The sequence below is a fragment of the Copadichromis virginalis genome, linkage group LG19 (genome assembly GCF_057382275.1).
Source record: "Copadichromis virginalis isolate Kocher_CV1m ecotype Utaka linkage group LG19, C_Virginalis_male_GT1.1, whole genome shotgun sequence".
Taxonomy (NCBI): Eukaryota; Metazoa; Chordata; class Actinopteri; order Cichliformes; family Cichlidae; genus Copadichromis; species Copadichromis virginalis.
This window is the reverse complement of record NC_140636.1, coordinates 19663552-19688262: the sequence shown is the minus strand read 5'-3', so window position 1 is coordinate 19688262 and position 24711 is coordinate 19663552. Positions and strand designations below refer to the sequence as shown.

Below are 24711 nucleotides of genomic sequence, written 5' to 3'. Positions count from 1 at the left end.
AGAGGTTGCGGATTTTTCTTCTAGCCAGAAGATCTTTTTTTCTGATTATTCAAACCTCCATTCACAATCACTGAATTCATCTATTTTAGGCAAGGCTGGGCTGTAATGGAAATCTGCAAGCTCCCAGTTCCCCACGCAACAAAAGCAACCCACCTGCCTCTATAAACTGCTCTACAGCAGTTTGAACTGGCCAGATAGTAAATGCACGTAGATAAGAGTAATATGAATATGATCATTTTTCTGCAGAAAACCTTTTTAAATGTATATAAATTTCTGGCTACCAAATTAGAGACAACAACTCAATCAATCAAACAAATGTATTTCCGTAGCGACAGCCGCCCACCAACGAGCACCAAGTTAACATAATGAGCTCTCGCTGGGTTAGCCTTAACGAAGTAATGTTAGTCTTTGCGGGGGAGTGTGTGTGTTTGGAGCATTTCCGCAACAAGCTGTTTCATTGACAGTCAAAGTGGATGGCTGTCTTTGAGCTGCTTAGATAAATTTAAACTTTCATCCTTAAAGCTCTCAAGTTCGACACTGAACTCGGGGTCAAAGTCAGAGGTCAGGTTTTCTGAAAATCTTCTGAAACTCAAGAAGGAAGTCACTGAGGATTTTGAAATTGTATTGATCTACTAAAAATTTAATACAAGTTTGAATCTCAGTGACCTTGACCTCAAGGCTTTGTGAACAGAAGAACTGGAGAAAGATGCAACCGTGTTTCATGTTATAAGATGTAAATACAAACAGAATAGAGCAATTTGGAAACTATTTAAACTATATGTTTAATTAAAAAGAACTAAAAATTGGGAAACTTGAAGGAATCATGAATGAGATATGACGCCTCGGCCAATGTTTTTCAAATTTACACCATGATGTTCCAAACCCAATCAAATTTCTCTTTCAGTATTTGATGTTTACCTTTTAATATAAGCGTTATTTGATTTACAGGTCACCGTCTTCTGTTTTTATTTACCGCTTACACAGTCTCCTTTCTTTCTGTGAGTGAGGATACCATATGCTGGATCACGATGGCGTGGAGAGTGAAACCTTGGGAAGTTTTTCTTTCTTTTTTTTTTTTTCTCATAGATCCTTTAATCAGGACTATTTCCTGTAAATTACATCAGGAGCGTTATTGAACTTTGGCTCATTTAACCAGAGAACATCCTACAGCCATCTAATCAAATCCTGTTCGCTTTAGAAACCTCTGCTCTGCCGTGTTTTTGTGTCTGTGTGTGTGCGTGGATGCCTACAGGTATGGAGGGGGATGGCGAGGTGATCATCAGCCCGGTGCAGAACTGCAGCCACTGTGAGAGCAATGAATGCCACGAGATAGACATAGACTCCACAATCTGCTTTTGTGATGAAGGCCTCACCCTGGCACCGGATGAAGTTTCCTGCATCAACGCCACAGGTATGACACAGGAGATAACAGTAGTGGAGCTCAAGTAATGAAGAACCACAGACTAATTCTATCTGTTCCATGCAAACGTATGAAATGATCTGAACACACAAATGAGCTGAATGTAATTGTACCTGTAATAGGCTGCGACTCGGAGAACAGATAATGAATTAATCCACAAAAGTAATTAAGCCTAGAAGGCTCTGTACTTTATTGAATCTTTATCAGGGAAAATGTTTTTTAATAGCGCTTCAATCATTCGTAATAATTATCAATACGTAGGATAAGCTAACCTCTCACTGAAAATGAATGTAACCATAGCAGTAATAGTCGTGTGGATTCCTGTCCTGTCGTTTCACTGTTGGCGCTGCAGTCAGATAAAAGCTCTTTATTTCAGGATGTCAAGGATAAAAGGTTTCACCTTAGTACTGATGTGGTGACATTAGACTGTGGATTGTGAATGTGTTTCATAATGGGCTTAATGAGCCTTCATGGAGCTAGCTTTGCCCATTAGGCCCATCAACTAAAAATCAGCTTTCAGAAATGTCTGAAAACTGCGTTCTTCTTGGGTTAAACTCTAACAAGCCGGTGTAGACAAACCCCTACAGACCCAGAATTGCCTCTTCAATTATGATTTGTAATCTCAGGCAGATAACACGTTTATGAATGTAGATCTGAAATGAATTAATATGGCAGAGTGTCACTTTATAATTTCAAGCAAAATAACAGGGCTTTTACCGTCTCAATAATATCTTAATGACCTAGACTGTCTCCTCAACCGATGATTTGCAAATCTGCAAAGCGGTAGATAATTCTGTGATGCTAGGTCGTAAAAAGGTCACAATCTCAATATGGTGTCTCTCGGTGTTCAGATTTGTTCCTCGGCTTAGACGAGCGAAACGATCTCCCCTCCGCACAGAAAAAAGGAATTGACATGCAGCGTCCGTCGCCGCTCCTAAGCTCTGTTGTGTCATCGCTTTCACATCATTAATTAAGTCTGGGATCAGTGTGGTGAAGTGAATGTTAATACTCCTCTGGGGGAAGATAACAACTGTATGACACCGTTGTTTCCCCTTGTCCTGCAGAAGTGTCCCAGCAGCCTCCGCAGCCATCTCTCTCGCACCTGGCGCTGGGTCTGTCTGTGGGCACCTCGGCGCTCATTGCTGCCCTCCTGCTGGCTGTGTCCGGAGTCATGATAAGTAAGTGTTGACACATCTTTGTCAGCAACTAATATGAATTTGAAAGAATTATTTGGTATCGGCAACGGCCAAAATTATTCTGCTTGATAATTTACAGAATTTTTACAGTGAAAATTGACATGATCTGCAAAAGCCTGGATCAGCAAGTGTCTGCACTCGTTTTATTCTCATTGCACTTTTTCCTCCCTTCCTCAGCTTTGCAGCTGGGGTTTGTAGGTGGAGGAGGACACAACATAATTAATTTGAGACTAATTTCAGGAGGTGTATTCCTTTGTTCACTCATTCAGTACTTCCTGCTATACATAAAGTGTTTTGCTCTGTGATTTTTAACACTTTACTTGCCCAATCACTGAACAAGTTATACGCAGTCGTACCACAACGCAACATACTCTATTAAATATTACAGATTTTATTAGGAGATTGTGAGAGAGGGTTGGGGTTCCAGAAAACACTGGGACTCTGTGCAAAATGTGCATAAAAACAAACTGCAAATCTAATAAACCCAAATTTTATTTACAGTAGAACATACAAAGTTAATGGCAGCAACATGTCTTAAAAAGTTGCCACAGGGACATGTTTACCACGGTAACATCCCCTCTTCTTTTAACAACAGGCCATAAACATGTGGGAACTAAGGAGAGCAGCTGTTGGACATTTGGGAGAGAAATGTTCTCCCATTCTTTTGATAGAGAATTCTAGCTGTGCAATAGTCCTGTTCGTCTTTGTTGCATTTTTTTTTTATTTCATGATGATCCAAATGTTTTCAGGGGCTGCAGGAAAGCCAGTTCAGCAACTGGGCAATTGTGCTATAAACCCATGCTGTTGGAATAGATGCACTGTGCTGTTTAGCATTGTCTTGCTCAAATATTAAGGTCTTCCCTGATCAAGTCTGGATGGGAGCAGACTTGTGTTTTCCTCTCATTGATACCTTCAGCATTGGTTGTGCCTTTCCAGATGAGCAAGCTGCCAATTCCATAGGCACTAATGCACCCTAGTACTATTTGAGATGCACGGTTTGGTGAGCACTGATAATAAGCCATATTGTTCCTCCCTCTATAGTGTCTAAGCCTGAGGTTGGCACCTCAAGTCAGCAAGCCACAGGGTTGTACGCCATGAATTTGTTCTCACTACATGGTGGATACGGTTCAGAGGTTCACGGATACAAGCTTAAAGCCAAATGTAAACCCGACATGATTTCTTTTTTCATTTGAGATGTTTTTATGATCACCCTTTTTTCTTGTTTGTTATACATTTTGAAAAAAACACATTTTCACTCTGCATGAAACTTCTCCAGTGGTCCCTGGCCCATCTTAAATGGCCCTTAGCAGGCTGTTTCCAGAATGGGAGGTGAGCCTCGTAGCCATCACAAATATCCCTCTGCACGCCTGCTTTCAGACTATTACCGCCAGACATGCAGTATACGCTCATTGAGCCATCACTTGCAGGCTGACGCATATTTTCAGACTCCCACCTACACTTTTGAACGCACATTAGTGGACGAGGCAGGGGCAGACGAGGTGTGGGACAACCTCTCTGATGAATGAAACACGCTAATGATGGATGGCTGCTTAGCCAGCAGCTGACAGCACTCGTACATTAGACAGCACTTGGTAAATAAATAACTCCCCTACACACACATAAGCACACACACAAATGATTGTCCCTGAAGCTACTATGTTCACAGTCCAGGTTGAGGCTTCTAGCACTAAAAAGTGTGAAGTTTGCTGTGTGTGGGTGTGTGAGAGAGAAACAAAGAGCTGAGTTTTCATACTTCATGCTGTTCTCAATGAGGTGCATGCATTTGCAATATTGAGGGAAAAGATGTGAGCTCTTTGGGTCTTACGCTTTGGGCCCATTGTTGTTTATGCACTTTATATGTGTTCATGTATCTAACAGGTGCACATGTACAGTGGTTGAAAAACTTTAAATCTGAAACATGCTCTTTGTGATATTTTGGACAAATCTCAGATCGGATGGAAAGGAATGGATGCTCAGGGACACAGTGGGCTTTATCTAAGTGACTGGTGCTGTACAGCTTTGTGTTCTTTGGAGACGTAATAACTGGAAAAGCTTTCCGCTTTGTGAGCTTTGGCTGCCAGTAGTAATTTTTTACAAAAAGGACTTATGTTTTGTTATTTATTTATTTTTTATTAATATTATTATTATGTCGATATCTCAGTAGTGGAACAAAACTGCTCTTTTATTTTCATGTCACCAGTGTATCGGCGTAAACACACAGAGCTGCAGTCCATTCAGCTGGAGCTGCAGAGTCCAGACTGCAAGCTCAGTAAGCTGCGGGCCTCCACCATCATGACAGACTACAACCCCAACTACTGCTTCGCTGGCAAAACGGCCTCGGTCAACGACCTGAAGGAAGTGCCAAGGCGAAACATTTCTCTCACCAGGTAAAAGATTCAAGTAATCTCATTACTGTGGGGCAGGGATGGACTGATGTGCAATTACTGAAGATGTCAGTCCTACAAAATAGTTGTGGAAATCCACTTATGTTAGACTCAAAAATGCAGAATGGCGTGAGAGGAAACAACATTAGTAGTGTGACGTCTCACGGTGTTCACCGCTTCTGAAAAATCATTTTTTTCCAGAATGATCTTGTCTCTGTGTTTATAGTTCGCCAGTTCATCATTTGAGGTTTTTAAACATTTGAAATCATTAATAGTTTTCTCTTTTTTTTAACTTTCATGACACATCTATTTCATCTAGTTATGCGAGAGTCATGTCAACTGAAACAACTTTTTAAAAAAAGGGGAAAAAATGGAAACTATAAATATTTTCATTTTAAAATTCACTGCTGCAACAGGTTAAAGAGTTATTTTTCTTTGTGGGCTGAAAAGCTGTCAGACCACTAAATTAGAATACTGACTAGCATCTCAACCACCGTGTTTGAAAGAAGTCACTCTTTTTGATTTACTACATGACTCCCACTCGTTTACCTCGTGCTTAGCTCCTCGGGTAATCGATGTTTGGACAAAAGGTTTATTTAGGATGTCTTTCTGCTGCCTTGTTCAAGCGTCTTTAGTTTAGAGGTGTCAGCACTGTTCTTGTTTAAATCGTTCTCTCTAAAACTAGTTATGTGTTTGTTTGTTTGCAGGGGTCTAGGTCACGGTGCTTTTGGTGAGGTCTACGAAGGTCTTGCAGTGGGGATACCAGGTGAACCAAGTCCACTGCAAGTTGCAGTCAAGGTGAGTCATGACGCAAGAGTAATAGTGGGGTTACATGTGATGGATGTTTGTGCGGCGTTTCTCCGGCAATCACAGAGTTGAAGACTTGTTTTGAAAGTCCGTTAAAAGCTTTGTAACAGAACGACTGTAACAGTTATTTTCTCTGCCCCACATTCAGCATCATTCAGCTCAAGATACAAAATATCATAAATACTGTATGCAACACTTATTACCACAGACTTTTTATAAAAGATGGATGTACCCATTGGGACACCACCAGCTGGTTTATAAAGCTCCATTCTAAAGCGACAATTTGTAGCATTATAGTTTGTTTTGGACCAAAACAAAGTATTTTTGGACGAGAGGGTGTCGTGCTAAATTGTCAGCTGACACAGTGAGCCTGGTAAGCAATATGCATTAATAGATGGTTGCATACTCATACACAGATTGCTGCTAATTAGCGCTAACAGACTAATGAAATATTAGAATTTCACTTGCCAAAGCTGGAGCACATTCTTCTTGGATGGTCTCTTAACCGCACAGTGAGCCATATTATTTGTGTGATAATTACATTAAAAATGCTCCATAAGGCACCAACGGCACAAACGCAGTCGAGAGGTCCAGTTCAATGACTCCAATTAGCTGAGGTGAAGCCTAGCAAACTGCTAGTGGTTTAATCAGAACCCGCTTGTCACTCACAATGTCCAGGCCACTAATAATTCCAACCTTTAGCCTTTATACAGATAAAACAGGTTTGTTATTTTAAAAAAGGAGTTCTCCCCAGGCGTCGTGATGGGAGGGAAGTGGCTCTAGAGACCAAAGCAGTTTTTGTGCCCGTCTGCAAAAAGTTTTTTTTTTTTTTTTTTTTTTTTTTAGCTGTAAAGCTTGAAGCCTTAAGAACTGCAATTTCATTTGAAGCCAATTACAGCTTGCTTATTACCATTTGTTGCACTGAGATTTGGTTTCCATTTAAACTAGACTCTTCCGGAAGTTTGTTCTGAGCAGGATGAATTGGACTTCCTCATGGAGGCTCTAATCATCAGGTAGGAGCTATTTAAGCATTAAGAAAATTCAGTCTGTCGTACAGCACCAGCAGAAATCTGACCTGTGTTTCTCTGCTGTGTTGCTGCAGCAAGTTCAACCACCAGAACATTGTGCGCTGTATAGGAGTAAGTCTGCAGGCTATGCCTCGGTTCATCCTGCTCGAGCTGATGGCTGGAGGGGACCTCAAGACGTTCCTGAGGGAGACCAGACCCCGGCTGGTGAGACACACTGCTGCTTGGCACTCAAGTGAACATATCACTTTATTCTCCTGAGACCCAGCCCCCAGTTTGGGATTGATTGGGCCTGATAACAGTAAAAACTAAACATCATCTGTGAACAGACAGTATTTTTTTAATAGTGGATGTGGGTTTATTTTAAAGGATAATACAAAAAGTTCATAATTGTTAACAAAGTCTAAAACATTTTATTGAGCAGAATGAAGCTCCTTTGTGAGGAATTGGGGTCTCAGGAGAGTAAGATGCACAAATGTACTACTGTATGCGTTAAGCGCCTAAATATCACATGACGCAGTGCATTGATTTGGTCTTATATTCATGCTGACCTGATGAAATCCAGCATTTATTCTCTTGTTTTAATCTCCAAACTGGCTCTGCAGCCACTTAACTCTAACATCGTTATCATGTCTCACTTTGGACTCCATATAAACTAAACACTTATGTGTACTGCTTGAAGTTTGACAGGGTAGCTAAGTCGAACATGTATAGCTATACATGATGACTGCAACGTCCAATAGTGAACGCTGCACTTGGTACCGCTCATCTAATACACATTTCTTCTACACTGAGTGAAAACGTAACACCTGTATACAACAAAGAATGTCACAAGAGCTGTAATTTCAGCGTCTGAAAGAAGAAAATCTTTTGTTGTAAGCTAGCTAGCGTCAGCATTGCCATTAGCTCTGCTGATGTAGCCTCACTTTACACTGTTGGCCAAAATTTCATTGATTTGTGCAAGTATTTTACTGTTTTTGGCAGTTATTAAAGTACAGCAACTGAGTACTTGTCAGTGTGAACACATTTCCAGACTAAAAAAAGCAATGGGAATTAAACTGTAGGCTCAGTTTTCTGTCCTTAGCTGACAGGAGTGGCACACAGCACGGTTTTCTGCTGTGGCCAATCTGCTTCAAGGTTTGACATGTTGTGTTTTCAGAGATTTACTTCTGCATCTTCTTCTACCTTGGTTGTAACAAATAGTTTTTGGAGAAGATTCTTGCTGTCCTATCAGCTCGAAGCAGTGTGCTCATTCTCCTCTGACCTCTGGCATCAACAAGACATTTTCACCTAGAGAACTGCAGCTCACTGGATATTTTCTCTTTTTCGGAGCAGTCTCTATAAACCCCAGAGACGGCTGTGAGGGTTAATCCCAGCAGATCAGCTGTTTCTGAAATACTCAGGCCAGCCCGTCTGCCACAACTAACGAACAAAGTGGCTGATGAGTAATTTATATAATCTCTCATTTTTGACAATCCATATGCCAATACAGATAAATCTGTGATGGGCAGTGTTGGTTAGTCTCTTTTGCTGTGTTATTAGAGGGTTTTTTTTTTTACTGTGAGGTTGATCAGTTTTTTGTTTTTTCTCTGTCTCTTCTCTGTTTAATCAGGATCAACCATCCAGCCTGACCATGGTGGACCTCCTCAACGTGGCCAGAGACATCGCTAAGGGCTGCCAGTATCTTGAGGAGAACCAGTTTATACACAGGTACCTCAGCAGATGGCTGCACATTTTGCATACACTTATGCAAAAACAAATTTGCGTTGGCAAAAATAAATGGAGCATATTATTATGAACGAATACAGTGAACTCAGTGGTTCTCTAGTCTCCCTAGCAAAACCGATCAGACTGACATATTCGGGGAGCTCATTCACTGAGGTCAGTACGGTATTTCACAATTTAAAAGAAAGTGTTTTCAGATCTACATCAAAATTTAATGTATCCCTCTTTTCCCCCGGCCACCAAGTTTCATGAAATTTGTCTTGGTGGGGTTTTTTTTGCGTGATCTAGCTGACAGCCAAACAAACAGCACCTATCACAAACCCCCGCCTCGGCTTTTTGCCTTGGCAGATGAACAATATGCAGAACATATGGGTATGCATGCCACTGTATAAATATGGAATGCAAATGTGCATTCAAACAAACCGAGTTCCCTGCCTTCATCTAGCATCTACTCAGAATAATGAACTGACTGCATCTGTCCAAGCAGAACATATGGACTGAGTATGCCTTTTGCCTTCCCTGAGATAGCAGAAAGGACAAGTGATGAGTTTAGTATCGGAGCAGCCAGATGGGCTAGCCGGCTTGCCTTTTTACGCTCTGTATCCGAGGCGCAAGTCAAGAGTATGCCCCTTCTATGCTCATATTCGCAGTGACTGGTGAACCATATGATGTGGCTAAAGAATTTTTAAAAGCCCTCTCTTGAACCCGACTTACAAAAATCTCCTTCGTGGACGTGCACGAGGAAAGTCAAGTACGTGTTAATACGAGAAAAGGTCAAAATAGATTCTGCAATCAAATCAGGACAATTAAAGCACATCCACCTTCCCTGAGATCTGCCTTTGACTTCCCAGGGATTGGCCAATGACAGACGAGGTCTATTAAACCTTGTTTGCCCCGCTGCGGTACAGTAAAGCTCCATCAATCCACCTAATGGCCGACTCTTCTCCAGAGCCTCGTGATCTTCTATTCAACCTGATTCTCTGCCTTTAAACCTGTATTAAAAGTCCCCCCCAACGCTGTCCTTGAGGCTAATTTCATTTTTATAGAAGCGTGTTTTCTTGGGGGTGAGTAAAGGGCATGTGAGTGAAGTAGGCTGCTACTCCAAAAACAGAAAGCAGCTTTCTCTCGGGGCTTACTGGGTTGGATGAAGAGCTGTTATGTTCACCAAGAGGTTAAATCACAGGGTTGATGTTATCTGAGAATGACTTACTCCAGCTTATGTGTGTTTCTCTGCTTATTTCCATTTTATGGCTAGTGGATGGTGCAGTGTTGCTCTTTGGTTATTTCATTTTACAAGCGGCCTGGCAATTGTAGCCACCTGAAAATTATCACTGTACTGAGGAGTTGGGCAGTTTCGTGCAACTGCAGGTGTTAAAATAGGCTAACGCGTAAGTGCTGCTATGAAATGGGTCTTTAAGCTGCAGTGAAAATTTACTGTAAATAAGGTTCACATTATAGGGCCGGTTAATAATATTTTAACAACAGTCTCCTCTCATATCGCTGTGCTGCACGTACAACACATCTGTGTCTTTCCCTTAAGCTTTTAGACCACAGTCTGTCACAGCAGTATGCTGCAGTTCAAGACTCTTCCTCGCCTACAAGCAAAAGCAAATCATTTCCATGAATTCTTCCAAGCCATTAAACACAGCAAGTTGGATTTAGTAATAGCACCTCACGACTCTCGCCCGCTGATTAGAGTCGCGCTACGGTAGAAATTATGCAGCTTTCCTGAAGCGGCTTAGATGACCTTAAATGGATTAATTGTTTCACCTCTTGTTCCTGAAAAAGAAAATGGAGGAAGTTTCTCTTCTCTGTTTTTTATAACCGAGTTTATAGACACTGACACTTATTTAACTACTTTAATATAAAGTTTAAAAGAAACTTGGAGAAAGTGGAACTGATGTCCTAGAGAGGATTTTATTGTTTCTCATACTAACGCGATGAAATACTTTTATAATGTTAGCTTACATCTCTTGCGGTGGACTAAAGTGGGGCAGCTGTGTACAGTGGTTAAAAAGCCCTCTGTTTAAATCAGTCTGAACCATTACTTCATCCTCATTGTGTCATTTCTCATCTGAGCTTGGAGGCCAAACATCAAAACATGTGTGTGCGTTTGTGTCTACACACAGAGCTCGGTGCTGTGTGTTTCTATCGCTGGTGGTTTCCAGCCGTATCCTGTCTCGTGATCTAGTCTGAGATCAGCGCCGCCACATGATGTTATTCTGTCTGGCTGTTTATTGGCCTTTGGTGCTCGCTTGTCTGCAGTGTGCAGACGAGCAGTGAGCTACGTCACTTCTTAAGATGTTGAGAAAGTTAGATGCCTGGGGAGCAGAGAAAAGTGTGTGAGCTCGGCTCCTTTTTCCCCAGACAGCAGGTACAGCACGCCGTGAGAACTACTGTATTTTTGCTCAAAGAATAACCGGCCCAGAACAGTGCAAATATGAATTTTCTCCTCTAACCCACTCAGCCTGCACATACATTTCAATCTTTTCTTTGGATCCACCATGTGGGCAGAGTCATAGGAAACTATACACTTTGCCAGCTTGCCCGGAGCAGCTTGGTAGTTACAGTGAACTTCAGATCCAACAGGGAGCATCTGTAGGTGTTTCATACATGGAGATGTTATAGATGCAAATGTATGAAAACCTCTGAGCAGAGCTTTGCGAGCATCAGTATTCACCTTGTCGTGCTGTATAATTCAGGCTTAAGCTATTTTCACAAATGTACAATACAGTGGGACTGGATATGAAACAGTCTATAACCTGCCAGTACCCCAAGCACAAAGTCTGTATATTGAGTGATGAATTCACAATGGGTCAGGCAGCACCTGCGTTGAAACCACAGAGAATTTCAGCAGTGAGAACTATGTAAAGCGTCCTGATGTGTGTTAGATGTGAGAAAGCTATCCTCACCTGATCCTCCTGAAGTTCGTGGGTAAAGATTTCTAATAGCATGAGTCCATGCATGTGTGCAACATAACCTGAAAGTGTTTTTTTTCTGTTCTTCCAGGGACATTGCAGCACGGAATTGCCTTCTGACCTGCAAAGGACCGGGACGAGTGGCTAAGATCGGAGATTTTGGGATGGCTCGAGACATTTACAGGTACAATACTAACGCAGCTCAGTGGCAGCGGGCAAGAACACTCTGGTCCAGTTGGCTAGCTATAGCTGAACTGGAATCCAGATAAAGTCCAAAGGGATGCAGCTCACACCAAACAGAGAGAAACAAACATGTGGCAGAATACTTTTCTTTTACACAGTCCACGACTCTGACCTAATGGCAAGTAAAATCAGAGAGTAGGATGACCGGAAGGCCTAAGCAGCAATCATTGGATTTTAACCTAGTACCACTTGTCACAGCTTTGCTTCCATCAGGTGACAGGACTGGAAGGAAGTCGTGTAGCTTTTTTCAGAAAATCATTGGGGTGGCTGTAGCTCAGGTGGCAGAGCAGGTCAGCCACTAATCAGAAGGTTGGTGGTTCGATCCCAGGCTGCATCCTCGCTGCATGCCAAATATCCTTGGGCAAGATACTAACCCAATGTTTGCCTACTGGTGGTGGTCAGAGGGCCCGGTGGCGCCTGTGTCCGGCAGCCTCGCCTCTGTCAGTGCGCCCCAGGGCAGCTGTGGCTACAATGTAGCTTGCTATCGCCAGTGTGTGAATGTCTGTGTGAATGGGTGAATGACTGAATGTAGTGTAAAGCGCTTTGGGGTCCTATGGACTAGAAAAGCGCTATACAAATGCAGGCCATTTACCATTGAGCAGACTGGCCGCTGACTTCTCAGATGCCCGTTGCTCTTAGAAATAGGGATACGTTTGCTTGGAAAAGCAGTTGCTGCATGCCATTGGCAAATAGCAAGACTGTATGCACTGGTGGAGAAACCTCTTCTCGCTTACTGATATGTGCAATGCAGGTCATAGATGCATGAAAGTTTTTTCTTTCTTGTGTGACTATAACAAAAAAAGAGTTGAAACTGTTTTTGTCCTGGGCTTTTTACCCAGTAAATACTGCAGCTCAGCTGTTTTATCCTCTGTTATACTGTTGGACTGAAGCTTTCTTTTAATCTAGACCAGCTCCCCTTTAGTCATTGTTCTCATCCCCTTTTTTTTTAATATAGCTACCATTATTTCACGTGGCATCATTTAAATGAACGCACAATCCAGCAGGGAAATCTCCCAAGCCTTTCATCTGGTAAGAAATTAGAGCAAGGAAAATATGTCACAACATTCAGTTAGATCAGCGCAGCGCTTTTGAATCATGCGATGAAAAGTCACACGAGAGCAAAGTCACTCACAGAGCATCTGGAAAAAGCTGTTGCACAATATCCCCGGGGAGCCACTTTAGGAACACTTGATTTAATTGCTGATGTCAGTTTTTCAGGTGCCTCACTGCGATTTTGTTATCTCTCAGCCTGAAGCTCTGGTGCAGGGGCTTTTTATTATTCGGAGAGAGGCAGGTTGTTTTGCACACATGGCTACCAGGCTGCTGATGCGTTATTTTTGCCATTTCACGATGTGGCCATACTGCTATGTGACAAGCGACGTGGGGTTCTTTTGAGGCGATCACAGGGGGACAGGTGCCCCCAGTGAGGCACCAGGACATGGCTTAATGTCAGCTTTTTATATTCCGCTAGAGCCACAGACATACTTGCACTTGCAGAATTTCACTCACACAGTCTTTCACGCATGCCTGCACACCAGTGATGTGGTGGTAAATAAAAAGCTGGGTAGACAATAGCTGGCAGACAGCCGTCATCCTAAGGTGAACAGCTGCCAGTATGAAGAGAAATCTACTGTTTCGCCTTAAATGACCATATTTTCATAGGGTCTAATAACAGTAGCTGTATAGCACGACTCTAGGCTGTATTTATTAAAGTCAGCCTGGCGTGCACACATGCAGGCGCACAATAAAAGCAGAACAAAGACATCCAGCTCCGCAGACACAAACATTAGCCTCCACCATTGTGTCCTTAGGTGCATGCAACTATCTTACTTTCCATTCAGCACAGCCCGCTCCGTGCCTTTGTCTCTTACTGTTAGAGCAGTATTAGAGGGAAAAACTATCTTGCACACAGAGTCACACATAAACATAAAACACCTCCATTTGAGCTATAGATTTCCTGAGACTGTATTTAAGCCTCCCTAATCTGCAGCTCAGCTTTCAGTCAGTGTTGGAGGTGTTGGCAGGAGTAACAAATATGTCCATACACCCTGTGCTGAAAAGGAGGTTGATCTAGCGATAGCGGGATTATCAGTCTCGTGTTCTACATGTCCCTCAATCTTTCTCAGAATGATTCACCGTTCTCTAACAGCCTGACAACCGACAGGGCGGAAGAAAATCAGAGTTCGGTTCATCTGCATTTATTTGTTTCGGTTGCAGAGGTCATCAAGGGTGGACGCAGTATACGTTAAAAAAAAAAAAGAGGACATTTTAGGAGAATAAAAGGAGCTCCTGCAGCAGTTTGGTCTTACTGCATCTATTTACAGGGGCCACTCCACTTCGCTCACCGTTTTCTTTATTAGGATGGACAAGAAAATTAGAGGGGTACCGAGGACGGAGAGGGGAATGAGATGGTAGCACGATTCAATCCTGTAATTGCGGGACTAAAAATGGGGCTGGTAACTGATTCCCATCACTGACTGGGGCATGTTATTTTAAGTGATGGATTAAGTCGCTGGGTGCATATCTGAGTGTCTGCCCTGCAGTGTAGCTCTCAGCTAATCTGTCAAGCAAACAGACTTCACTAGTGATTGTTTTCTCTGCTTCATTGATTATGTGTAATTTCCCTCAAGGGTAACTTCTTATGCCAATAGTTTATATTTCCCTTTTAACCATATTATCTGTCTGCATATCATTTATATTCATCTCTGCTCATGGATCCCCTGAAGAGTCGCAGCTGCAGCTAAGTTAAAGTAAATGATGAGTGCTGGCTCTTGCTGTTTGCCCTGGGTTCATACTGTAGGAAATGCAGCAGTCTATTAACGCTCTCACCTGAATTTATAATTAAAGGAAACTCCATCTTTATGACCAAAATTTAATAACTGAGGCCGGGCCTTGGCTGCAGATGGTTAATACTGCATAAATATTGCACGTTTTACTTCTGTTTTAGCCTCTTGGCACTCATCTCATATTATTTTTGGATTTAATTTAAATGTCAGTTCCAGGTTATACAGTAGGTACAGAGCAGTGGCTTTTAACTGAAGTTTGGACATTTTTGCCCCAGGAGAGCATGAAATGAAAGCGGGACTATTATGCCTTTTCTTATTTTCCATCACATATTTATATGCCGTTCCAATGTTGGGTGTTAATTATGGCCCAGTGTTCAAAATGATGAAGCTGGTGGATGTAAAAGTATTTCCCGTGAGCCAAAAGGCGTCAAGCTGCTGTAAATGCTCAGGTTCAAAAAATTTTTCTTCTCTGTTCTTGAGGATAGCTTTAATATAGTCGAGCGGCACACAAAAAGCACACACACACTGTTTAAATCGTCTGCTTTCAAGCAGAAGTCAATCAGAAAAAAGTTGGCTTAAAGGCAGAGCAGTGAAGCTAGCTTATTTCAGAAGCCCAGGATAAGATACAGTATCTCTATTTGGAACTGTCAGTGCTTTGAAGTAAATCATGCAAAGCTGCTGTTGTTGACTTCAAAAATGAAGATATGGAGCTGGATATGAGCACTTGTCCAGACAAATATAGGACATAGAGCCAAGTGCACAGGTATCAGATGGTGCATTGAAAAAGCTCAGGCTCCTGAGACGGTCCCATAATTTATCCAAACTACAACTGTCTATTTATTCTTTATCACCTTGTTTTTGATGCGTTTGTTTTCTCTATGTGTTCGACCAGGGAACACTAGTTACACCTGGGAGCTGCCCACTGTAATTACAATTAATTCCTGTGCAGCTTCAGCGGAGCAGCTGCTGTTTTCAGCAGAGGAAGAGCGTTATTCCTTAGGCCCCAGGGATTTGAACTGGCAACCACCCAGCCAGTCACACGGTCTCATTTATTATCAAGAATTGCCATGTTTATGAACAAGTGCTTAGGGAATATGCTGATATTTTTATGACAGTATTACTGGGGGCAAACAGATTTACTCCTCCGCAACAGAAAACGGTGCCAAAAATAAAGTTTTCCCGTCTGACAGCAGCTGACACCACTTAACTGTGATCCTGACACATGTCCGTTTTTCTTTGTGGACACCGTGGCGGACGTGGAGCCGAATGGGAGCCACTTCACATCTGTCCTTGTTGTGCATCTCGGGGAGGGCGAGATAAACCAGGCGGCGACCTCTATCAGCACCAAAGATCAGATACAGCACGCATCTGATTATTTTTCTAGCAATGCAAAGGGCAAGGCAGCATTAAAAATGGCTCAGACGGGGCTCGGCTCAGACGGGGCTCGGCTCAGCCCGGCGAGAAATCTGCGTCGTTCCTTTCTGCGAGATAAGGAGTTCTTAGAAGGTCTCACACAGCAATATGTAAGAAGGCTGAAAAAGCAACCAGATCAGAGCGCCAATAAAGCTGCCGAAAAACACTGAATTAATTGCTGGATTTGAGAAGTTTTCACCTTTTTTTTTTTAATACTGTGTCTGATCTGTTATTAACCACACGGTTATGCAAGCACGTCCCTCACAAATGTGTGTGTGTGTGTTCAGGGCGAGCTATTACAGGAAGGGTGGGCGTGCCATGTTGCCGGTGAAATGGATGCCACCTGAAGCTTTCATGGAGGGCATCTTCACATCTAAAACAGACACATGGTGAGAACCCTGCACACATCTCTCAGACTGACACTGGTTTCACCTCCAGAGTTTCACACCTGTCTGTTTTTTTCACCTCCTGCTGAACCCTCGCTGCATTTCTCTCCGTCTCATACTTGTCCTCTGCTCTCATCCTTCACCACTTCAGCGGTGATGATGCCTGTAATTTAAGACTTGATTGTCCTTAGCTTTCTTTCTCTCCCTCCAACTAATCTTTTTTTTTTTCTCATCAATCGCCTCTCGAAGGTCATTTGGGGTCCTGCTGTGGGAGATCTTCTCGTTGGGCTACATGCCATATCCGAGCCGCAGTAACCAAGAAGTGCTGGAGTTTGTAACAAATGGGGGAAGAATGGACCCGCCTAAAAACTGTCCTGGACCTGTGTAAGTGCAGATCACACAGACAAGAAAGATCACAGTTGTAAGAAAGAGCTTAAATTTATCAACTTTTTTGTACTTATTGCTCATGGCATCTAATCCAAGTCACAACTGTAGACTAAGCTAATGCTGCACAGGCCAGTTTCACACATGCACTGAACTGCTAAACCCAACATAGGCATATATGAAAACAAATGCAGATTATCCAGCTAGCCCAGTAAATTCACTGTCACTGTAAGAAAGCAGCACTATAGATTTAGTTTAGAAGCTTCTGCTTCTTTCACAGTTTGGCTAATCTGACTGTTTTAAGAATTTCGGTGTTTTATACAAAATTAGACAAAGTTTTGTCGGGTTTTCCTCCCATCAACCCCGATTGGTTGAGGCAGATGGCTGCTCCTCCCTGAGCCCGATTATTCTTCCTGTTAAAAGGGAGTTTTTCCTTCCTGCTGTCACTAACTGCGTGCTCAAAATGGGTTGTTTTCATTGCTCTGTATTATTTCAGGGTCTCTACCTTAGGATGTAGCAGTCGCCTTGAGGCAACTGCTCTTATGATTTTGGTGCTTTAAAAAGACAATTTAATTTAATTGAACCTTCCACTTTAATAATAATACGAGTCAGACTGCAGTGATATGGGAATATCACAGCTGATAATCCAGTGCATTTACCACTCGAGAGAAGGTGTCATGCACACACTATCCATGCAGCGCACTCACCTTAGCCACGTAAAGTATTTCCAGTGTGAATGTGTCTGAAGTAGAGATGGACCGATCCGATATTACGTATCGGTATCGGTCCGATACTGACCTAAATTACTGGATCGGATATCGGAGAAAAATAAAAAATGTAATCCGATCCATTAAATATCATGAAAGCACCTCACAAAACTTGCAACACGCCGTAACTCACCTCAGAACGTTAGCACGTCGGAGCAGTATGCATCACGTGATAGAGCGGCTGTGGCATGCGGGACCTGTCGGTGGTCTGGATAGCATTTGGAGCTTCGCTAGCAACCCGGCATTTCATCTCCGACAAAGTTATCCCCGAGAGAAGTAAAGCAAGTGTGTAAGTCCATCTCTGAATGTTTGTAAAGCATTCCTGCGTTAAGCTTAACAAGCGACTGCCTCTCGCTCTCCGGCTGCTACTTCAATCATGAAACTGCTTAACGATCAGCTGATCGGCTTTTCTGTCGCGAGTCCGTGTCTCTGGTTTGTTTTTGGCCCACTTTGCACCAGAAAGAGGAAACCAGCGGCTGAACAACAGCAGCACGTTTAAGCTTGATAAGCTGTTGTTAGAATGTATTTAATATTACTTTCTACTCGAGGATCTTTTTCTACATAGCTGACGCTGGTAACTGTGCAGGGGCGGATCTAGCAAAGTTTAGCCAGGGGGGCCGATAGGGCATTAACTGGGAAAAGGGGGCACAAAGACATACTTTTCTTTCTTATTCTCATTTAAAATGTCTAGCTTTTAATAAATAATTATCTGACACCCAAAGTTTTAATTTGATGCAAAATGAATAGAAGTCCATTACTGTATATAGTAACTATTAAGTCTAATATATATACCCTAGTAAGCTATAGTACTTTTTCCTTTGAGAAGGTACCATCTGTGCAGTCTGCAATTTTGTTGAAGAAAGATGTTGAATCTATTTAATATTTCTTGAAAAATAATTGATTTCTGTGCATTTTTTTTCACACTGCATCAAATTAAGGTTGATTACGTTGATTAAGCATCATGAGGTGGAGCGTGAGGGGTGGTTCCCTATTTTTTATTTATTTTTGTTGTTGCTGGGAGTTGGAACCCAGTTAGTTAGGTTGCTTAATATTTACGCTAAGTACTCTTTAAAATACCAGAATAGGGAGGATGGTGTAGGTCTAAGTTTATTAGATTGATCAGTATTGCTGAACTATGAAATATTTTTTTTTTTGCATACAGGTATAACAGAATAGCTTTAGTGTAGTTGTTGTTTTAAACTTGAGTATGAACTTATACAAAATGCAGCAAGATATTTTTAAAAAAAACAGTTTTGTTGATTAAAAAACACTATATCGGATTCATATCGGTATCGGCAGATATCCAAATTTATGATATCGGTATCGGACATAAAAAAGTGGTATCGTGCCATCTCTAGTCTGAAGCAGACTATCTTGCTTTGCACTGCCTGTGAGAAAGAACAACTGATCTAGTTGTCTTCAAACTATCCATAGTTCGTATCAAACAGCAACCAGCAGATTGTACTTTTCCTGTTTTTATAGCCATTCAGGATCAAGGCTGCAAAAGATAAATGACCTTCTGTGCTAACGACTTCTCTAAAAGCTACTCTAAGTCAGGTGTTCCAGTTAAAGACGTGAGAGATGAATTGGAGGTTGAAAGGTGCCACACATGATAAATAAAGACATATAGAGTCTCTATTGACAGAGTCTGATCCTCTAAAGTAAGACTGGTGGGTGTGAATCATGTCTCGATCACAGCAACTTTCAAAGGACTTTCGAAAAAACAATTCTAAATGTGCACAAAGCTGAAAAGAGCTTTTGAAGACCTGGGTCCCCTGAGTTCTACAATAATAAGACAAACTATCCATTAAATGGGGAGTTTGTTTCTGCTGGGAGTGAGCATCATGCAAACAACACAGTAAGATGGCATTGTTCAGTCCTGAAAATGGGTAAAAACAACCCAAAAGTAACATGAAATTGTCAGCAAAATCTCTACAACAATCTGTGTTCACTGTGAGAAAAACACAAAGTAAGAATTGTGTTAATGCAACAAAACCACAAAGGAGGCCACTGTTTTCAAAAATGAAAAGAGATGAGGTAACATTTACATTTTCTGGCTCAATGATGTTGTTTTGTTTGTTTGTTTTGAAGAAAAACAGGAACTGCACAACAAAAACAAGCCTTGTGTATGCTGTGAAGCAAGTTGAGAGGAAACGTCATGGTTCAAGGCTGCTTGGTCGCTCAGGACCTTGCTGAAGCTACTAATCAAAGATGGAACACGAAATTTAACAGGAGGGAGCAGCCGGTGACCTGAAGCTTCACAAGGCTGAAAGCACAGTTGGAGGAATAGTTCAGAGTTCTATCATCGATCAAGTCTGATAAAGGCTGTTACTGCTAAATAAAACGTTTTACAAGTCACAAAGAGTCTCCCAGGTGACTACTAATTGTTTGTTAACCTACAAGTAGAGGAAGTTAGACAATTAGTAGTCCCTCCTCTATTCTGCCCCTTACCTCCCTGGTTGAACATGTGATCCTGACTCTCAATGCTTCACAGGAAGAGTACAAGTACACAGCACACTTCACCCTACCACTTCTGTCTATCACCTCCTTGTTAATGATCTATGTACCTCTAGCCATGAAAGCAGTTGTTTTCCCCAGGCTGGACTTGAACATGCGTCTCACCACTACACCACTATCCAGCTATATATCCATCTGTCTATATCTCTATCTCTATATAAAAATAATAAAAAAGAAAATTTCCCTGAAGTGCAAATGTATTTTGAAATGAAATTTGTATCCGACGTATCTTCCTAGCAACGTAGCACTGATGTGCGCATTAGTGTAATCGGTATAGCAGGAAATCGTGAATTAAAAAAAAGTTCCCTCCCCAAATCTTGTTATTCATGTTCACTGTAAACGTGTTGTTGGTTTTTTTTGTTCTCTCAGAATAGGCAGATACCTTAAGTGCTCTATCAAACTGAAGTTTTTCTGAAAGCCACAGTGAAATTTAATCACCAATTAAAACCATAACTCAGGATTTAACATCACTAAAACTCGCTCCTGTAATTTACATCGCCCATTTAACAATAGCTCTCAGTGGTGGGAGGTTACACTTTAAATCTGCATTACAAAAACCGAATAAAATCAAAATAAAATAAATAAATTTTTAAAAAAGCTAAGAAGCTATTAAGAATATTTAGTCAAAGGAGATTTACCCAGCATGCATTAAATCAGCTGGAGAGTCTCTGCTTTCTCTGCATGGAGTGGGAGAAAGTGTTTTGACTCCGTGTTTTCTGCTCGTTCATGTGCATTTCAGGTACCGTATAATGACTCAGAGTTGGCAGCACCAGCCTGAAGACAGGCCCAACTTCTCAACCATCCTGGAGAGAATCGACTACTGCTTACAGGTAACTAAACTGAGCACCGTATGGGAACCTGACTGTCATGCAGGCACTGATTAGGGCTGAGCAATCAGAGGAAACAACCTAACTGTGACTCATTGTTTACTATAAGCTCTTGGCATGCAAAGACTGATTACACAACACGAGTTTGTACAGAGCATAAGAAAGCGTATGTGTGCATGAAAAGGAGTGTTCCATCTGAGAGGAAGACATAATCTGCAGTAGTGGACTACTTGCTCTATTCGACCACTCTGCAGGACGATAGAATCAATCAGTACAGCTGACAAGTGGCTAAGATTATAATGTAAACTGCTGCTGCATCTTATGCCATAAGTTGTTGATGCGCAGCTTTCAGTTTGCTGGACCCACAGGCGAACTGTGAATATTCCACAACTTTGTTAGAATCTGCTTGCTGGGACGTTGTTGCCCTTTATTACTGTTAGTGCAGCCAGACTGTCAGCGCACTGCAGTTCTCCGTAATATCCTTCTCGTTAATTCTCTGCTCGACCTCATGACATTTTCCAAGCAAAAGTATTAGACCAATGAAGTAACTGTTATGACCATTCATCCACAGCCATGATCTTTGAATCTTTCAGGACCCCGATGTGGTGAACGTGGCTCTGCCTATCGAGTATGGGCCAGTACCCGAGGAGGAGGAACATGCCCCCATGGGCCCCGATGACCCCTCAGCTCCGACTGTGCTGGTGAATCCCCAGGTGCCCGATGGGGAGGCTCCACAGCCACCTCCCGCCTACCCCACAGAGGAGAACCGGAGAGGAGGGGAGCACGTTGTTGTGACGAGCACAGCGTCTGAGGCCAAAGCACAACCATCGGCTCAGCCCCAGCCATACCTCCACATGCACCAGCACCCTCACACACAGACCACCAACACAGTCACCTCTGCTGCCCCCTCCACACTCACTGCCAAGGGACCTCATGTCACCACCCAGCCCAGCTCAGAGGGAGGACACATCAACCTGGCTTTCGCCCAGGGACACCCCTCAGAGAAGGACGCCCACACTGGGAAAAGCAGCAGTCTGTGGAACCCTACGTATGGCTCGTGGTTCCTGCAGCAGCAGCAGAGGAAGCAGCAACAGCAGCAGCAACAGCAAAGGCAAGGAGGGGTGGGCGGAGCAGGAAGCAGTAGTGGCAGGGTTCCTGGAGAGGGGCAGGATCACGTGAGCCGGACAGTGGCTGAGGTGGCCGGGGCATTAGGTCTCCAGCACCAGCACAAGCAATTCCAGCAGCAGCTCCAGCAGCAGCACCAACTCCAACTGCTGCACCATCAGCAGCAGCAGGGTCTTTGCAGACCTCTGCTACCCCCTCCACCTCCTCCCGCTGCCCAGTCTCCCCTACTTTTAGATTCAACCGCCTTGCCCCCAGTCCCCCTCTACAGACTGAGACGTTTCCCCTGTGGCACCATCGGATACGGCTACCAGGAGCAAGGCCTCCCCATAGAGTCCAGTCACAGTAACACCAACCCACCTCCTCCACCCCAGCAGGGCAGCATGCCCTCCTCAGCAGCCCACCAGAGGGGGGGACCCATTCCTACGTCAGTGTCCATGGCTCAGTCAGGTATATCCGAGGATAGCCGGCCACTGCTAGTTACGATGGGGACGGTTCAGAACCCACGGCTGCCCAGGATGGAGGGCCACAACGCCACCGTGCTTTAGCCCACAGGCCTACGCAGAAAGTCTTCTTTTTCAGGCCCCGTCTTTGGAGACTGTGAGTCACACAGCAAGAAACACTGTGCCGTGAGAGAGACTATTTTTCACCACTCCCGTCCCACCATTTTGGAAAGAACCCATCTCTCTAAAACTGGCTTTTTACACCAGAACCTTTGAGGTGTGTTCAAACCCCAGTGGATGCTAAAGCACATCGGAGAACTAAAAAGCTTTGGGAGGCAAAATGTAGAGTCAAACATAGTTTTAAGAATATAAAAAAAAAAAAAGAAAATGTATTTTTTCAACATTGGAGCGATTGAGTGAGAAAACTGAGAATCACCTGGAAGACTTTCCACACGATTGTGACTAGGAGAGGTCAACTAATGTTCTGCTGAGGAGGCTTCACGACTATCAGAAACAGACTACGAGGAGGAATAAATCTCTATATTTTGCCAGACTTTGACTCTCAACCTTTGGTGATCAGTTTGACTGTAGCTGCCAGCCACATGTGTCATTCTTCTGCAGAGCCCTCAAACTGTTCCTCATCCCTTTGGGAAAAGAAAAAAAAAAAGCAGCGTGGTAAATTGCTTGTATCAGACTATTTTTCAAGAATATCACAGGATTGACGCTGGATTACCAGAGACATTTCTACAAAGGAAATAAAAAAATAAATGATGATAATAATAATAATAATACTGGGAAAAAATGTGGTTGTTGATGTTTGCTTGCCTGCTTGTTTATTTATTCATCTCTTTATTTATTATTTGGAAGTGGCTCTATAAATTATTACTGCTTCTCCAGATCCAAACAAATTCCTTTGGAAGCAGATATTTCTCAGTTTTTTTGTTTTTTTTGTTCAGGTTTTTTTTTTTTTTATTTGAAGAAACTCCTTACAAAAAGAAGTTAACTAAATATTCTAAAAGCTTTGTTACAGCAGCGACTCTTTTTAAGCGGAATAGTTGGATAAATGAAGCACTGAGTGTTATGTGACTGAAGATGAGCCGTCTCAGCAACATTTGGGAGTTGAGCTTTTTTGTTGTTGCTAAAGATGTGAAATTACTCGTTGCCCCCGGTCTCATTGAAATCGCTGCTCTTTGAACTCTCCTTTTGTTCACAGCTCCATTCTGTCGAACGAGCGCTTTGAGACAGAGAAGCCGTGGCTTTTCCTTACTTATTGCTTCTTTGAGTAACCCTTTATTAATTAATTCACATCTTGGTTTTCTTTTTTTTTTTTCTTTCCAAACTTTTTTGTTTCGTCTGGCTATAGAAACAGTGGATATTGCTGAATCAATCTTAACCTTCAATTTGCCATCGCGAGGCACTCCACGTTCTTAAATTTGCATATTTTATCTTTTCTATTATAAGATGGCTGTTGTGGAATACAAATGAGTCTGAGAGAAAAGTTTTAAGTACAAACTGCTTTCGCTCCACATGTGAATGAAACCCAGAACCGCTCATTTTCACCCGCATAGTCTGTGTTTACCATCTGCCTTTCAGTTCGGCGTATCTATCAAACGATGCCACGAGTGTGTTGATATTTAGGTGAATTAATGACGATATTTTTTTACGCTTTTTGCTTACCGGTACTCGGCTGTCAGTCCAGCTGCTGTAAAGAGACGACGAGCCGTCGTGTGAGTGTCATGATGCTCGGTGATAAATGCGTTCCTGCAGGCGAGCTCGGTATTGGCTAATGAACACTGTTTTTGCTTTGTCTGTGTTAAACTGCATTTTATTGATTCTGTGCTCCCTTCACTGCTCATCCCCGTCGTTTGATGTAAAAAGACAAACCCAACTGCACCTGTAAATGTTGTAATTATGAAGTATTGTACTATGGCTCTGGTAAAAAGCTGTACATTGCCCTTCACAAGACATTCGGCAAAATTAATAAATTACTATATAACAGCCGTATTTTCTCTCTGTTTCCATCTTTGAAGTTGCCAGCCAACTTAATCAAATTAACTCAAATAAGATACCTCTCTAAGAAAAAAGCGTTAACTAGACGTCCGGCAGCTTGTTTGCTCTGCAAACATAATTCAGGCGTTAAAATTGAGCAGCTCATTCTGCAGCTGTGTGCTCATACGTGCAGTACTCCAGTGATTTTGTGTTAGGTTTTTGATTATCATGACTCTCTGATGATGATGATTAGATTTTGCCGAGAATTCATCAGCGTGCCACACGTCAAACAGTGCATGAAGCACTATTTTAAAACCACTTTCTAACTGGCTCTGCCCAGAGGAAAAGCTTTCCTGCTC

General features: G+C 42.5%; 1 protein-coding gene across 2 annotated transcripts in view; it reads left to right on the top strand.

Annotated features, from left to right (window-relative positions):
- Positions 1 to 24363, top strand: part of alk (ALK receptor tyrosine kinase) — a 435104-nt gene extending 410741 nt beyond the window's left edge. For both annotated transcript variants that reach the window (XM_085442295.1, XM_085442294.1), the window contains exons 18-29: positions 1253 to 1411; positions 2485 to 2598; positions 4817 to 5003; positions 5708 to 5798; positions 6756 to 6820; positions 6910 to 7039; positions 8445 to 8542; positions 11567 to 11659; positions 16205 to 16306; positions 16553 to 16687; positions 20711 to 20801; positions 21392 to 24363. In XM_085442295.1, coding sequence (XP_085298421.1) covers positions 1253 to 1411; positions 2485 to 2598; positions 4817 to 5003; positions 5708 to 5798; positions 6756 to 6820; positions 6910 to 7039; positions 8445 to 8542; positions 11567 to 11659; positions 16205 to 16306; positions 16553 to 16687; positions 20711 to 20801; positions 21392 to 22468 — 2342 coding nt within the window. In that variant the 3' untranslated portion in view covers positions 22469 to 24363. The remainder of the gene's footprint in view (positions 1 to 1252; positions 1412 to 2484; positions 2599 to 4816; positions 5004 to 5707; positions 5799 to 6755; positions 6821 to 6909; positions 7040 to 8444; positions 8543 to 11566; positions 11660 to 16204; positions 16307 to 16552; positions 16688 to 20710; positions 20802 to 21391) is intronic.
- Positions 24364 to 24711: the final 348 nt, after the last annotated feature.